We start from the raw sequence: 16,825 nt of genomic DNA on the forward strand, positions 1-16,825 counted from the left end.
TGCCAATGGGTAAAACACATAGTCAGTCCCTCAGGAGACTGAGCAGGTGCACACTGCCGTGAGATGGAGGCCACCCTGGTGTAAATAGAAAGACCCTGTCCTTAAAAAACAAACAAAATAAAACTTAACAAGCATTGTGTTTATATATAAAAGGCACTATACTGAGACCCCCGATCACTCTGGTCAGTTCAATCTCCCTAATGTAAAGAGGAAGGGATGGCCTTTGACTCATGAAGGCAGGCTCAGAATTAGGCAAATCCGCGAACTCATGGTGTAGGTGTAGGTGGAGTGCACTACTCATGGGTTCATGTAGTAGAAGCTTGGTAAGTGTAGCCATCTAACAGGTAGGGCCTAGAATACAGAGACAGGTCGACGGGATGTCACCTTCAAAACTTGACTTCCCCCTGGGCCCATGTAGGTTCCCATAAGGCCCTGGTGAGTTTTATTACCAGACCCTAATTGTAACAAGGAACCAGTCTGGCTCTGCACCCTTCAGCTTTCAGTCTTCCCACAGGAGCTCTGGCTCCCGGCATGGGGAGGGCCCTTTCTGGCTATGGTCTGGACACCAGCACCGTGGTTTTCAGACCTCCCTGCCATAAGAACCACAGAGCAAATAAAATGTTCCATAATTATTAGCCTCAGAGATGACAACATAAAACAGACGAAGACAGAGCCAGGAGACGTGGGAGGCCAACGGGAGCACTAATGTCCTCATTCCTCACCATAGAGTCCATCAGCTCTGTCCAAAGAGGAATATAATACTCAGATCTCTTGAAGGATTTTACATAATCTTATTTCTTAACCTTACAGGGATCCTGAGGAAAGTACTTACTGAAGTTATTTGAAATTCAACAATTCCTTCCGTCTCACTAGGGAGTCTTTTCCTGCCTGTGGAGTTCAGGTAGAATTGAAAGTGGCACTCTTGACTCCATCCACATAACTGAATTAATTTCTGTGTATGCATATTAACACAGTGATGTCTAGAATAATTTTCTTCAATGTTCATAGTGATACTGTGAATTGATAGGAATTTCACTTAACTTACTCTACTTAATTTCCCATATTGGTTAATTTATTTATAATAAAGATAAATTACTGTCAGAAAAACAGAAAAAAAGATGACTTTCAAACTAAAGCAACCAAAGAGATGGGTGGGCTGCTGAATGATACAAAAACAAAAGATTCATTTTGTTTGCTTTCGTGGGAGGAATAGGAGATCCCAGAGTTCAATTTTTTGACATATTAAGTTTCTGATGCCTGAGAAATGTGTGAATTGAGATGTCAAAAGGCCAAACGTAATAAGAGTATTGGGGTTGGGAGGCTTGTCCAGAACCAAACCTATAGTATTTCAAAGATTACTCTCAGAGAACGGTTTAGACGTTACAGCTACAGACGTATGTAGTATTAGTGAAGCAAAAATGTAGTTTTCCATTTTGTTTTTTGAATGAGACTCGAATATATCTCACTCTAGCCTCAAACTCACCATATAGCCAAGGATAGCCTTAAATAATTCTTGTTTATCTATACTTCTCAAATGCTAGGATTGCGGGCATGCGTCACTGTGTCCAAACACAATTTTTTAACACATAAAAATCAATGTCCCACTATTTCAAATGCTATTGAAAGTTAAAACGGGATGAGAATCAGGCACAAAAGGATGTACTAGAATCACCAACAGACAGTGACCTTGGTCTTGAAACAGGAGGCTGCCCAGCTCTGACAGGTTACAAACTCAGAGCCAATGTGAAGTTGCCTGAGAAGGAAACAGAGGTGAACGAATGCAAGGAAGAGAAAGAGCTTGGCTGCAGGGAGCTGGAGGGCCAAGCACCCTACAATGTGTAGTTGGCTCAGCGGAGGGTGGGTGTATGGACACAGCCTCACCTGCTAGGAATGATCTAGAAAGAAGGAGCACGGGGACTAATCAAAGAAGCAATGCTCTTGAGTGAGAGAGAATTACCATGAAAGCTATCTAAGACCATCTTGGCAAATTGGACTTCAAAGTTCTCAGTAATCTGTGATGCTATGGAAACGTGAAAAGCCATAAACCACACTTCACTGAATCTCGTATTAGTCTCAATGCTGTGTTTAGACACAAGTTGTTGCAAATGGACCATTAATGCTATTTCTAGAGTTTTGAAGCAGAGAAAAGCAGAGATTGGTATAAGCAACAGAAGGACGTCATAATGCGGATAGAGTCCAAGCACAGCACTGCGACTGTACGAAGGGAAATTTCCAGGTAAAGTTCCAAAGCACAGGAGCGAAGGTTTCGGGCATAATGGGACACCACAGCCTATCATATGGGACCTCAATGAACACTGAAGAATGGACTGAAGTGAGCTAATTCCCTCAAACGACAACTGAATGAGGCAATGAAAATGCTTCCGAATGCAAGGAAACTACGTTGATCATGATGGCGGTAAATACTCAGGGTCACCTTGACAGGCTCTGGATTCCCTCAGGAGATGAGACTCAGTATACCCGTGAGAGGTATCTTAGATTGGGTTTACTGAGATAAGGAGACTCTAAATATGGGCAGCACCTTCTCATAGGCTGAGGGCATTAGATTCATAAAGTGCAGAAAGCCACCTGGGCACCGGCATCCATCTTTCTCAGATCCCTAACGGAAACACAATAAGGAAAGTTGCCTCTAGCTATACCATGAAGCCTTTCTGATATGATGGAATGTACCCTGAACCTGGGGGACTGGATACACCTTTCCTTCCAGGACTTGCTTCTGTCAGGTATTTTGGTACAGCCAAGGAGAAAAGTAGTGAATACAATTCCTTAAAAAAAAATGCAGAAGACCTACAAGAAGGTGTCTCACAATCATTTGAAATTCCAGTTACTGGGGATGTGACACCCTCACTAGCCTCCATAAACAACTTTACATGTATGATTTATGCTGGGGTGTTTCCATAGGCACATACACAAATCACTTGTAATGCTTAAAATAGCAAAACTCTGATTGAAAAAAGGAACTGCCAAAAAGCTCCAAATTAACATGCAACCTTTTCTACATATAGTCCTTTTCTGTGAACACTAAGGTGGTAATGTGGCAAATTACTCTGCAGTGTGTTGAAGATGGCTGGCCTGGTAATATTAGTTTGCTAGTAAAACATAAAACAGAATAGAGCTGGTTAAGTATTAGAAAACACAAAGGACCATTTGTGAGAACTTTCAGTACTGAGTGTGAAAGCCCGCTGAATTGTTGGTGTGTAATTCCCACACCCCTGTAAGGATAGTGTGGTGAGTGTCCTGCATTTGACAGCTGTATGAGTGCAGCTCACACAGGAATACTGTCCTGCCCGTCCAGAATTCAGACTGCTAGAAAGGAGCGCTCTCTCTATCAGCAGAGGGATGGCCATACACATTCAATAAGACTGTGTAGAAAGGATGCAGAAAATACTCATTACAAACTTTCAGTTTTATATTCTTTTGTCTAATTTAACAAAATCCTAGGAATCATTTTTCTTAAGAACAGTTGTTAAAACTATCACAAAAGAGATGTAAGGTGACAGAAGACGGGGTGAAGTCACTAGCCCCCAAGCCTGACTATCTGAGTTCCAAGCCCCAGAACCAACTCTCGAGTTGCCCCTGACCACCACCTGTGTCACACTGTGCAAATAAATGCACACACACTAAACAAATAAATGCAAACTTCAAAAGGAATACACAAGAGAGAAGAGGTATCTACTTGGTATATAGTAAGAAACTAAAATCTATTTTCAATTACTCAAAATACAAAACAATTCTATTGAATCTATAATACCGTGTCTTCTTGCTATGTGTTGTCCCAGATCAATAGCTAAAATCTAATGTAGAAACATTTTTTGAGATAAATAGCACAATATCTAAAAGAACATTAATAGCTGCAGCCTCTTTATATTTTAACCAAGAAGTCAGAAAATTAAGTTCAGCTATGAATAAGTAAAAAGTAAGAAGTTAAAGTATACAGCTGGGAGACGCACTAGCAGCAAAGACTCCGCCTTTTAGAACAGCACTCGATGCATTTCTTATGCAGCACATCTCCCCGGCCTGCCTCATACTGAGAAAGTTACTTTGCTAATACAATAGAAACCCATGGACCTACGAAAAGAAATTCTCCTTAAATCAGCTGTTTTTCAAGGCAGTCATTTTTAGATGGGAAAGAAAGCTACACATACACATTTAACCAAAATACTGAGGATTCCTAAGTCTGGTCAAAGCACATCCTTCCCCATTGGAATATGCTAAATAAAATATCAAGGAATATGAACTAAACCAGGAAGTTAAACCTTGAGAATCAATGATCAACACCAAGAGGCAAGGTCTGGGCCTCAAGAACAACCACCCATGTACATTCCTGTTTCAAAGCTTTATTATGGCAAGGGTCTAATCACAAACCAGACGAGAGATTCTCCATGTGACTCCTAAGAAATCTCAATGAAAACAGTCCTTGATGTGTCCCTATATGCTGAACAAAAGTAACAGCCACTAATCATACAAAGACTGCCGTGACAAACCCCAAGTGTCATTTGCTTTTACTATAATGTTATAGAAGGACAGACTATCTTTACATATATGACTTTTAAATTAGCCCACTTTAGCATTTTGTAGTAGTATGGATTATTGGGCTATGGAGACAGCTCAGTGCATACAAACATAAGGACTTGAGCTATCCCATGCACTTACATAGAGGTCAGACTGTCCTGGAACCTCAGTGCAGGTAGGCAAAGACAGGCAGGTTGCCCAAAGCTTACTGGCCAACCAGTCAATGTTGGTTCACTGACAGACCCTGTGTCAATAAAGGAGAGGGGAACCATGCAACACATCTGACTTCAAAGTTGCCTCCCCATGCCTGTATACCACTTTCAACGCATGTACATAGACTACATATTCACACAGGATATATAAAGAACTAATGCTCAATGCCATTAATTTGTAAAATATGGTTTAAATTGAGTAGCTTACCTTAGGCCAAAGGTGTGTGATTGTTCATAATTCAGTAAAGACCGAATCTTAGCTTCAGAGTTCAAAACGATAAGCCTATCCAATATATCCTAAAGATAACAAAGAAACAGTGAGAGTCTGTTTACAGAAGCTGTTCAAAGCAATCAAAGCGATAAATATACATTTAAATTTGGGATTCCAAATCATGGATTCCCCCTGGAACCACCTGGAAGCCATGAGGAGTTGCAATGAGACAGGCCCAGATTCATCCTAGCGTTTGTGGTCTAGGCGAGGCCTGACCATTATGACTGGAAAAGTTTCTAAACTGCGTCCAAATGAAGAAGCAGAACACACACCCAACTTTCAACCTGGCTAGCAGACTGCATGAGGAAGAAAATAATTTTGTGCCTAAAATACAAAGTGATGATAAAAGCCAATATAAAATCTACAAATGGGAAGCAACAACAGTTGCTATGAACATTTTTAAGGAGTAGCTATTTGAGACTATGTGTAGAAATCGGCAGTTTATAGCACTGGAAGAATAATGTCATCATGGAGGAAACAGAAAGATGACTGACAAATACATGATCAGTAGACAGAAGGACAAACAGAGAGATTAGTCTACTTAAGAGCTATTAAGGCTAGAAACTACAGGTGAGATTCCAGCATTCGTATTCTTAAAGTTCCTCTGGATGTCCCATTATGTAGCCATCCCTCAAAAGCAGGAGCAGAATGCTACCGCAAGCACTGATGGCATTAGTGCACCACACAAATCTCTATGTCGATGCAGCCATCTCTACAAAGTTTCCTTTAAAGCTCTGCGTTTTGCCTGATGTAACGACCCAAAGGCATAATCCCACCACTTAAGAAGTTAAGGGAGCTCCTGGTTTTGTTCTTCAGCTTCCATGTGCATGTGGGTTTTCTGTCAATTTGCTGTTATTGAAGACCAGCCTTAGTCTGTAGTGATCTGAAAGGATACATTGGACTAGACAAGGCTGCTCGCTTTCTCCCTAGCTATTCAATATAGTACTTGAAGTCCTAGCCAGAGCAATTAGACAACTAAAAGAGGTCAAAGGGATACAAACTGAAAAAGAAAGAAGTCAAAATATCACTATTTGCGGATGATATAATATACTTAAGTAAGCCCAAAATTCCATCAGAGAACTCGTAAATCTGATAAACAACTTCAGCAAAGTGGTTGGATATAAAATTAACTCAAACAAATAAGTAGCCTTCCTCTACTCAAAGGATAAACAGGCTGAGAAAAAAATTTAGGGAAATGACACCCTCCACAATGGTCACAAATAATATAAAATGCCATTGTGTGACTCTCACCAAGAAAGTAAAAGAGCTATATAACAAGAACTTCAAGTCTCTGAAGAAAGAAATTGAAGAATATTTCAGACGATGAAAAGATCTCCCATGCTCATGGATTGGCAGGATTAATATAGTAAAAATGGCCGGCCATCTTGTTGAAAGCAATCTACAGATTCGATGAAATCCCCATTAAAATCCCAACCCCATTCTAAACAGAGTTAGAAAGAGCAATTTGCAAACACATTTGGAATAACAAAAACCCAGGATAGCTAAAACTATTCTCAAAAATAAAAGAACTTCTGGGGAAATCACCATCCCTATAACCTCCACCTGTATTACAGAGCAAAAGTGATAAAACAAAACAAAACAAAACAAAACAAAAAAACCTGTATGGTATTGGTACAGAGAGAGGCAAGTAGATCAGTGGACTAGAACTGAAGACCAAGAAATGAACTCACACACCAATGGTTACTTGGTATTCCACAAAGGAGCTAAAACCATCCAGTGGAAAAATGACAGCATCTTCAACAAATGGTGCTGGTTCAACTAGCGATCAGCACGTAGAAGAATGCAAATCGATCCATTCTTATCGCCCTGTACAAAGCTCAAGTCCAAGTGGATCAAGGACCTCCACATCAAACCAGATACATTAAAACTAACAGAAGAGAAAGTGGGCAAGAACCTGGAACACATGGGCACAGAGAAAATTTCCTGAACAAAACACCAATGGCCTATGCTCTAAGATCAAGAATCGACAAATGGGACTTTATAAAATTGCAAAGCTTCTGTAAGGAAAAGGACACTGTCATTAGGACATAATAGCAACCAACAGATTGGGAAAAGATCTTTATCAATCCTATAGCTGATAGAGGGCTAATATCCAAAATATACAAAGAACTCATGAGGTTAGACTGCAGGGAGACAAATAACCCTACTAAAAGATGGGCTACAGAGCTAAAAAGATTTCTCAGCTGAGGAATACTGAGTGGCCAAGAAGCACCTAAAGAAATGTTCAACATCCTTAGACATCAGGGAAATGCAAATCAAAACAACCTTGAGATTCCACCTCACACCAGTCAGAATGACTAAAATCAAAAACTCAAGTGACAATAGATGCTGGTGAGGATGTAGAGAAAGAGGAACACTCCTCCATTTTTGGTGGAATTACAAGCTGGTACAACCACTCTGGAAATCAAAAGAAAGAAGTTAAGGCAAAAGGCCTGCTTTGAGTTTGAGAGCAGGCTGAGCTACACAGTGAGCTGGGCCCACCCTGGGCTTCAGTGTGAGAGACTACATCTCCAAAAACAAAGACAAATGAACTAAGTATTTAAAAACCAAACACAAAGGCCTGTTTTGTGTACATCCTGAGTACAGACTTATGAACTTTATATATAAATGGATCAGTGAACTTAAATAGAGAATATTTTTATGGCCATTCGAGCAAAGGAAGGTTTAGGTAAGAGACAAAGTCAAATGAAATGTATCAGTGCCTTCATGAAAGATGTCAAGAAAATGTCCCAGCACATGGATCTGGGATGAAGGAATGAGTTTATGAGAGGAAGAAGTAATAAATCAATTAAAATATATTTAATAAATACTAACTAAAGCACAGCAAAAATGGACAGGTGTGATTGATGGTTTGTATATATTTGGCCTAGGGAGTAGCACTACTTGGAGGTGTGGCCTTGTTGAAGTAGGTTTGTCACTGTGGGAGTGGTTTTAATACCTGAGTACTAGCTGCCTGGAAGCCAATGTTTTGCTAGCAGCCTTAAGATAAAGATATAGAATTCTCAGCTCGGCCTGCACTATGCCTTTCTGGATGCTGCCATGTTGCTGTCTTGATGATGATGCACTGAGCCTCTGAACCTGTAAGCCAGCCCTATTTAAATGTTGTCCTTTATAAGACTTGCATTGGTCATGGTGCCTGTTCACAGCAGTAAAGCCCTAACTTAGAAAACAGGGTAACCTTAACCTAGTAGGATAGAAGGCTCAATACTTAAGAATGCATATACTGGGGTAGGGTATAGCACAGATGGTAGATTGTCTCCTAGCATGCACCAGGTCCTGGGTTTGATTCTCAGTATGATAAACTAGGGATGGTAGCTCATGCCTGCAATTCCTGCACTCAGCAGGTAGAAACAACAGATCAGAAGGTCAAGGACATCCTTGAATTTATTGCAAGTTAAAGACGACCCTGAGCTCATGAGATCCTATCCCATTCATTCATATATATATATATATATATATATATATATATATACACACACACACATATATCATAACACACATATAACCTCACACACATCTATACATTCACAAATTTATTGGTAATTTATAGCAATGTATAACTAATAAATAAGTTTAAGTAAAACTATGAATGAATAATAGAAAATAAAAAGACTCCTTTTTTAATCTTTAAGAGTCTTTTTCCTAGCTGGGCACACTTTGTTTCCATCATCATGTGATGAACTGAACTACACAACTCACAATCATATCACCAGCTGCAAGGTCATCCTCTCCACAGCTGCCCACCTCTGTCTTCAGCAGTTAAAACACAGCAGCACAGCTTTGAAATACAAAGCTAAGCACCCCGACAGCTGGTGACACCTGAGAGATCTGAGGCTCTGGTTCTGAATGGAAGCAGTAGACTGGGATGACTAAAATGATCAGAAGGGATGGGATTACCCACAGTGAGCTGTGGGAAAGGGAGAAACCATCTATCAGTGATAATGTCCTTCAGACAAATGATATAGTAAGTAAGTTCTTCGTCAAAGCAGATTACATTGATGTATCACCACCAAGGGAAGAAAGTGGAGCTCTCGGGAAGCCTGCCTTATGGAGAGATTTGGTTTTTAAGCACCACAGCATGTCAGGAAAGGAATCAGCTTCTTAAATCAAACTGATCCAGCAGCAAGCCAGTTTAAGGCCCAGAAGAGGTAAACAATCTACAGATAGCCTGCTTCAAAGGATACCACTGTCCTTGTTGAGAATAAGTTCAGAAAGCTACCAGTCAGACCATGATCCAGGGTTCGATTAACAAAGAGGAATTCTGTATGGGTAGGGTGAAAATATATTGGACTTTTTGGATATAATTTATTCCCAATTATCCTAGTCAGGGAGTAAGAATGGCTTTGTATTACCCATATAAGATAATCAACCGTCTTAGACTCATTTATAAGAGGCTTGTACATATGGTAAGATGCTTTCCTGGTTGTAGATGGTTAACTTTGCATTCTGATAGGTAAAGGAACAGCTCTGTGGCTTGGACCAAAGTTTCCACTGGTAGATAACTCGAAAGTTGATACTGTAGCAATGCATAATTGATTTACACATTAGTAAGCATGGAGTGTCCTGTGTATTTGTAAAATTAACAATTTTTGCTATAAATCTCAAACAGCAGTCATTAGAAAACAGACCAGTTGAAAGAAAGTGACTTACAATGATACATGTTGGGACTTCACGAAGAGAATACTCTGCCTTATTAGGAAGCTCCTGATTGGCTGTTAGTTCATATACTGCAGGGAAGGACAACAGGTTCACCAGCGCGAGGAAGGACTGGAGAAAGGGAAGAAACATTGAAATAGCTCGTTATTTTCAATATTGCACAGAAAGAGTCATTTGTGTAGATGTTATAGCTGAATGTCTATGAGGGCTGGCTTTTTCAATAAATCTACTGTCAGTGTGAGATATCTATTTATAATACGTTAAAAAAATAACAAAAATAGCAATAGTCTAAGAGCTTCTAAAGCACATACAAGAAACACATATGAGACTTAGAAAACATTGCAGAATGCTCTGTGACTCCTCAAGTTAGATTTTGATGAAAGCAAAATGTTCCCTTCTTGTTTTATAACTAAGGAATTACAAAAAGAGCAATGCTCTAAGGCAAAATAATAAAGTCTATATATTCTCAGGCTCGGGTTATAAAATTATCTGCTACTAGATTCAGTGAAAATCAACATAACCTAGATAGCATAGTTAATTTTCCAAAACCATGGCCTTCCTATAAAAACAGCTCCTTTGTTCTGGTCTAATGAGACCAGGTTCCCCATGGCATTTGTAAGCCAAGTGTATCTCCCTATGACACTTCTGTTCATGTACTCAACAGCAGCTGGATATATTTCTCTCTCACACATTCATTCCCAGCTCCTAGCTTAAAGGCATTCCATGGGTATCCAGATGACTCTCAGGGCACTTGGCCTTCTTCTCCTCCGTCTCAAAAGCCTCATTCTCATCATTCCCCAATATAAAGTTATATAATCTCCTTCAACTAACTGCCAGCTACATGAACTTCTCTCCCCTGCTAACCTGCTCAACCTTCCCTCATCTGCACTTACTTCAAAAGTTTCACTTTCTTTCTACTCGACTCCATCTTTTTTTGCCAAAGTTTGACACAGTTATTAGTAAGTATTGTGTTGTGCTTAAAAGTTAGAGATTTTAAAACTACAGTAGACTGAAAATTTTTGAATCAGATTATTCACTGTAAGAAAAATCTAAATAAGAGGGAAATACAAAAACTATTTGATTTGAACTTGTAATAAAGGGCTTGGCTAATAACACATTCATATAAGAACTAATACAGATTTTTTTTTTACTTTTTCTGTATAAGGTCTCTCTGCAAATGAAAGCATAACCATCAGATACCATTTAACAGGGTTAGCCACCTGCTTGTAATTAGGAAAAGTAGAGTCCACTTCCTTTTCCTTCCTTATACATAGTAGAGTTATCTTTTATCATGTTACAGTGGTCATATAGTGAATATATACAGCATATGGTAATGTGTAGCAAACTATCTCTGGATAAAGAATGAATGTTCTTTAAGTTTAAGTACATTTCCCCCCTCAGATACAACCTCTTAAAACAAAGATCAAGTTTCTTACCAACGATAACAAGCAAGGATTTAAACCTAATATATATTAGCATAACAGTAAAATTACCAAAGAATCAGTGTATTGGTTTAGCTAAACTTTTCAGAGCTTGCTTAGTTAAGGGAATACTGGACTATACAGAGAAAGTTTAGCTCTAGATGAACATAGTGAGGAGAGGGAAAAGCAAGGTAGAGAAATTGTCTCTCTAAACTACTATTAAAGAACCTACAAGGGAACTCACGGGTTCATGGCCACCAATGAAACAATTGTACGAACAAATTCACCAGGCAGATGTTAATAGAATTGTTCAGCTTCCAATATAACTTTGAAAAATTTATTTTAATGTCCAGAGAATATATCAAGGGTAAATCATGAAAAGTAAACAATGCTTTAAACATCTCGTGATGCTAATCCAGCACTGTTTACAGATAATAAGTAAATCTCTTCCTCTCTACAGTAATGGATCACAAATACGATTCACCAAAGGGATAAACATCCGGTTTGACGGGGAAGACCATTTCTTTACCAGTTGTATAGTGACACACTGAGGGTTTCTTATTATTTTCATAGACAGCTCTACTGATGCTTCTGGAGTCTCATTTCAAAGAGATAAAGTAATTTTCTCGGCATATAATCGTAGTCATTTCTGATAAACTACTCGAAGCAAATTAAGTAGGGCTTCAAAGGAAAACATCAAATTACTGTATTTGAAATCAAATAACCTGCACATAATGTTAAAGAGACTTGAGCAGATTCCAGTAGATTACTGCAAGAACAAATAAATCCATTTCTCACTCACTAGACAATTTTAAAGGCACTTAACATATTATAAACTGTAATGTGCTAAGCACTCATAGGGATGAAAATATTTTCAATGCTGTTATCAGTTGCCACAAAAGTATATTAAATGTGTTTCTGGTATCAGATATAATCCTAAAATCGAAAGAGCACCAAACATCTATGTACTCATCCTGTATTTGGGAATAACAAGGTTTTATGTAATAATGCTAATTAAACTAGCTGAAGGCTCATGATTAATATTTTTAATATTGGCATTTAAAGCTTAAAATTACTTTAACAAACTTCTTATGAACTAAATATTTCAGTGCCTACTGCCCATCCTAGTTGTGCCAGATGTCAATTAAAACATAAATGAAGGGGGTTGGGGATTTAGCTCAGTGGTAGAGCGGTTGCCTAGCAAGCGCAAGGCCCTGGGTTCGGTCCCCAGCTCCGAAAAAAAGAAAAAAAAAAACATAAATGAAGAAATAGTCCCTGAGGCCAGGCAAGCACACTGTGAGGTCACTGCATGAGGACCATAAATGGCCTGGTGGGTACTGTGCTCTGCAGAGAGCTCAGAGGGGATGAGGAGGATTACACTGTAAGAGGATGCAGGGGGTGTGGTTTACAGAGTACAGGCCTGGAACATGTAGAAATGCTCTATTCGTATGATCCACCCTCTGGGGAAAAGGGAGCAGTATTTTCAGGAAAGAAGTACAAATTATCCTGTACTACAGAAAGAATTTGCTACACAAAATAATTTGGGTGCGTAGTCAAGAATATTAGGGGGTATGAAACTAATTTTGATTTCAAAGTTTCAAGAAAGACAGAGATAGTCATAATATAGCAGGTCTCTAAGGAGCAAATCAGCAAGTGACCCAAGGAGGGGATATGAAGTATGGGCAATGCTGATCCACGGCAGAGAACACACTTAGTGTGCACAGTATCCTGGGTCACACCCCAGGAACAAGAAAAACATTGAGCTATCACTTGTCGTCTTCATGGATTTAAGATCTACTCCATACTGATATTTTAAACCTGGCCAAAAATCTGTGGCTGAGAAATCACAGATCTTAAAGGAGAACCTACCACTACTATTTTGCTAAGTGGACATACTATCAAACTGCCTTTGAAATATTTACTCTTGGATTTTTTTCTCTCCCTTTTAGGATATTTTTAAAGTTTATCCATATGTGACTGTGTCTGTGTCATTGCATCCAATGTATGCTCAGGTGCCCACAAAAGGGAGAAGAGGGTACTCGATGCCCTGAAGCTGGAGTTAAAAGTAGTTGTAAGCTACCAGACACAGTTGCTAGGAATCAAATTTCAGTGCCCTAAAAGAGCCATGCGTTTTCTTTCTCAATATTTTAATATCTCTTTAAGACTCATTTATTTTATTTATTTGACTGCTTATATGCATATATGTGCCTCGTGTGCTATGAGGTCAGAGAAGGCATCAGATTACTTGGAAGAGGGAGTGACAGATAGTATTGAGCCACCAGTGTAGGTGCTAGGACCGAATGCAGGTCCTCTGGAAGAGCAGGAGGTGCTCTCAACCATCTCTGCATCCCCTTCCAATACTCATCTCAATGCCCGTAGAGTCGTGTGGAGGGCTCCACCCGCATCGGAAAAGCTTCTGCTTCCAGTGAATAACATATTCCAGTGGTTAATACAGACACTCAGAATAGGTCAGTGTACCGAGAATAAAATTGTATGCAGTGTTTAACCACACATTAGAGATCAACACTCCACCCTCTCCCTGGAGACAGGGAACAATGTAGAAGAGGGGCAGAAAACTTGAAAGTTCCAGAGGACTGCTTGCAAACAAGTAGCTTATGGACATGACAGGACTGGTACATGCATGCACGTACCTGCTCATGGTGGCCTCCATGAGACCTGTACAACATCAAGCCAGTCAACAGTCCAACATGGACTGCAGAGGCTGTTGAGGGCAGAACCAGGTTTTCTTCAGGGTGTGGTACCTGGTAGGTAACCAGTTCTCCAGTCATGCACCCACACCCCTGTACACAGGGGCAGCATGAACCGGACTCAAAGGGTTACAGAAAAAAAGAAAAGGACAACATGAAGTTTGGGAAGGATGGGGTGAGAGACAGCCAGGGGGAAGAGAAGATGTGGGTGTGATCAAAACACACTGTGCACATTTATGAAATTCTGAACCGATTAATAAAATTGTATTTTTAAAAAGGTAACTTCGAGAAAATGCACATCTATGGAAGGGAAAGGTCAGTCAAGATGACATGTAGAGTTTGGGAAGCAAGGAGTGAAGAAGACTGCTAAGGATTTGACAGCTATCAGCATGGGAACACTTCCTTTCCACCAGGCAGTCTCCTCCCACCTCTGTGCATGTTACCTATTCCAACTGTCAGTGTGACTGAATGGTGGACACCATTCGGAGGACAGATGCCATCCAAGGACAAGTCCAACGGACTTTAAAGAGTATGCTATGCTGACCGATAAGAGAAAGTTTAAGAAGCAATCATTTGGGGAGAGGACTATACGCAGATAGGAGAAGGTACTGGCTTGGGTACTTTCCTCTGCTGCTTTCTGACTTGAATTTTATTCTTGGTCTATTACATAAGACCTAATAAACTGCTGAATAAACAAAGAGAGAACCAATTTTAGCTTCAATATAACAAATATGACATACAATATATTAAGCAATTATATATTGTATATTTTACATATATAAATTTATATACATAGATGTATAATACACATATAAATATGTAAATGTATATAAAATTCCTTGATTATAAATTACATATTTTATTATATATTATATATAAAAATGATTATTATAATATCTGATGTATTATACATATTTTAAGATATATAATACGATCTACATTTTTTCAAAGTCAATTTGAAAATACACATGGAGAACTACTCTGCCATGGGGGTTTTTGTTACTGTTGCTTTGTTTTGCTTTGTTTTCCAGACAGATTCTCTCTGTGTATCCCTGCCTGTCCTAGAGCTTACTCTGTAGACCAGACTGGTCTTGAACTCAGAGATTCGCCCACCTCAGCCTCTGAGTGCTGGGACCAAAGGCATGTGGCACCCAGCTAGGGCCTTTTTGTTTTTGTTTTTAAACCACAAATAATTACAGAATTCTGTAAATTGTGGTCATTCATGTCTACTAAAATTAGGGATTTTCTATTATTCTGTCAATATGTTTAATCACAATTTTGAAAATATTAAATAAACATGCATTTCTATGGTAAATCTTGAATGACTATAATGAATGACTTTTATGTATTTTTTGAATTTTATGTATGAATGAATGTATTTCTAATACCATTTAAAAACTCTACTAAACATTCTCGGTGCACTCTCACCTTATTTGACTGTCTTCTTAGTGGTAGTGGAGACATCCATTCTATAACATTATTGCATTTTCTAATCTATATTTACATGGGTCTTAGTCTCCCTTTCTTCTCTTTGGGTAAGAGGCTTTTGTTTTCATATCAGTGTTCCCTCAATTTTTGTTTTCTGAAAGAATTTACCTGCAAATATTTCCTACAGATATTTTAAAATCCACAGGTAGCGACATCTCGTTTTGTCTATGAGGAAGTTCTTAACAAATTCCATTTCCCTAACTGTCAGAACATGTTCCAGGAATGGAGTCCTGTGAGGAGAATTCAGAGTGCTTGCAAAAACACTCCAAGAAAACAAGGCAGAGTTTTGAGCCTCTGTCTCTTCAAAATGTGGAATTGTTTTTGGAATGTGTTTTCGTGCTTCTCCCAGATGCTGTGGGTAGGCATGAGTTTACCTCAAATTACTCACTGTTGCTTGCTGATATTACTTAAGTTATTACACTACCCTTCATATTGACTCCATGGAAAACCTCTTTTTTGCCACGTGCTGCTTGCCCTTGTGACTGTACACAGCTTAGACTCATGAAGCTTCATTTAAGACCTGTCTTAACTCTCAGTATAAACTGTCCGATGCTCTGATTAATGTTGGCTAGTGCCTCCGATTTCAGTCAGCCTCACGGATCAGCTCCATTCTCCAAGGTCCCACCACTTTAACTTGATTCTTTGGGCCAATTTGGTTAAGCACATTTTAAGTGCTAATTTTATTTTAATAAATATCACGAAGTAGATTGGAACATTAATGTTATCTTTTAATACTCATGCTATCATTGGTCACACTCTTATAATATTCAGGATTAGTTACTATATTAGTAACCCTAAGGATTTTCTTCATCAATCTAATAAGTAGTGTATCAATTTTTAATCATTTTAAAGATCTTTTCCCTCTATTACACTTCTCTACTATATCTGTGTTCTGCTTCATTAGCTTCTGCTTGAATTTTTTTTATTTCCTTTTTGCATCTGCTTTGCTTTAAGTGTGGTATGACCTTCTGTTGTAGCCAGTGTGTAGAAAATTTAATCATTATAGTGTATTTTTTATATTTTAATACTAAAAAGATCCCTCTTACCACTACTTGATAAAAATGCATGGATATTTATATATTATATTTTCATTTTCACCCAGTTTGAGAAATTTTTATTGTCCATTGTGTTTTGTCAACTTGACACAAGCTTGGGTCATCTAGAAAGACAACCCTGAGAAAATGCATTCATCAAGCCAGGCTGTACACAAGTCTACAGTGCATGCTTTTTAAATTAATGACAGATATGGGAGGGCCTAGCCCATTATGGACAGGAGGTCCTGGGCTTCATAAGCCAGCCAGCCAGATTAGCCATGGGCAATAAGCCAATAAGGTGCTTCTTTTAAGGTCTCTGGTTTAGTACCGGCTGAACTTCTCTCAACAATGGACTGTGTGATGACTACACATGAGTCAAATAAACCCTTCCCTCCCTGAACTGCTGTTGGCCATGGTGTTTATCAAGGCATGGGAAGCTCACTAATACACCACCTATGGCCACACCAGTTTTCTGATCCCTATG

General features: G+C 39.0%; 1 protein-coding gene across 8 annotated transcripts in view; it reads right to left on the reverse strand.

Moving 5' to 3' along the window:
* The window catches only part of Tbc1d32 (TBC1 domain family, member 32), a 230,881-nt gene that overhangs the window by 118,415 nt on the left and 95,641 nt on the right, over window positions 1-16,825 (reverse strand). For 6 of the 8 annotated variants that reach the window (XM_039099304.2, XM_039099306.2, XM_063279629.1 and 3 more), the window contains 2 exons: window positions 9,685-9,801; window positions 4,951-5,039 (listed from right to left, as the gene is read on the reverse strand). In XM_039099304.2, the coding sequence (XP_038955232.1) occupies window positions 4,951-5,039; window positions 9,685-9,801 (206 nt within the window). Of the gene's footprint in view, window positions 1-4,950; window positions 5,040-8,725; window positions 8,942-8,984; window positions 9,551-9,684; window positions 9,802-16,825 lie in introns of those variants that run through there. The other 2 variants (XM_039099310.2, XM_039099309.2) reach the window with 2 other exon arrangements.

Source organism: Rattus norvegicus, chromosome 20 (assembly GCF_036323735.1).
Source record: "Rattus norvegicus strain BN/NHsdMcwi chromosome 20, GRCr8, whole genome shotgun sequence".
NCBI lineage: Eukaryota > Metazoa > Chordata > Mammalia > Rodentia > Muridae > Rattus > Rattus norvegicus.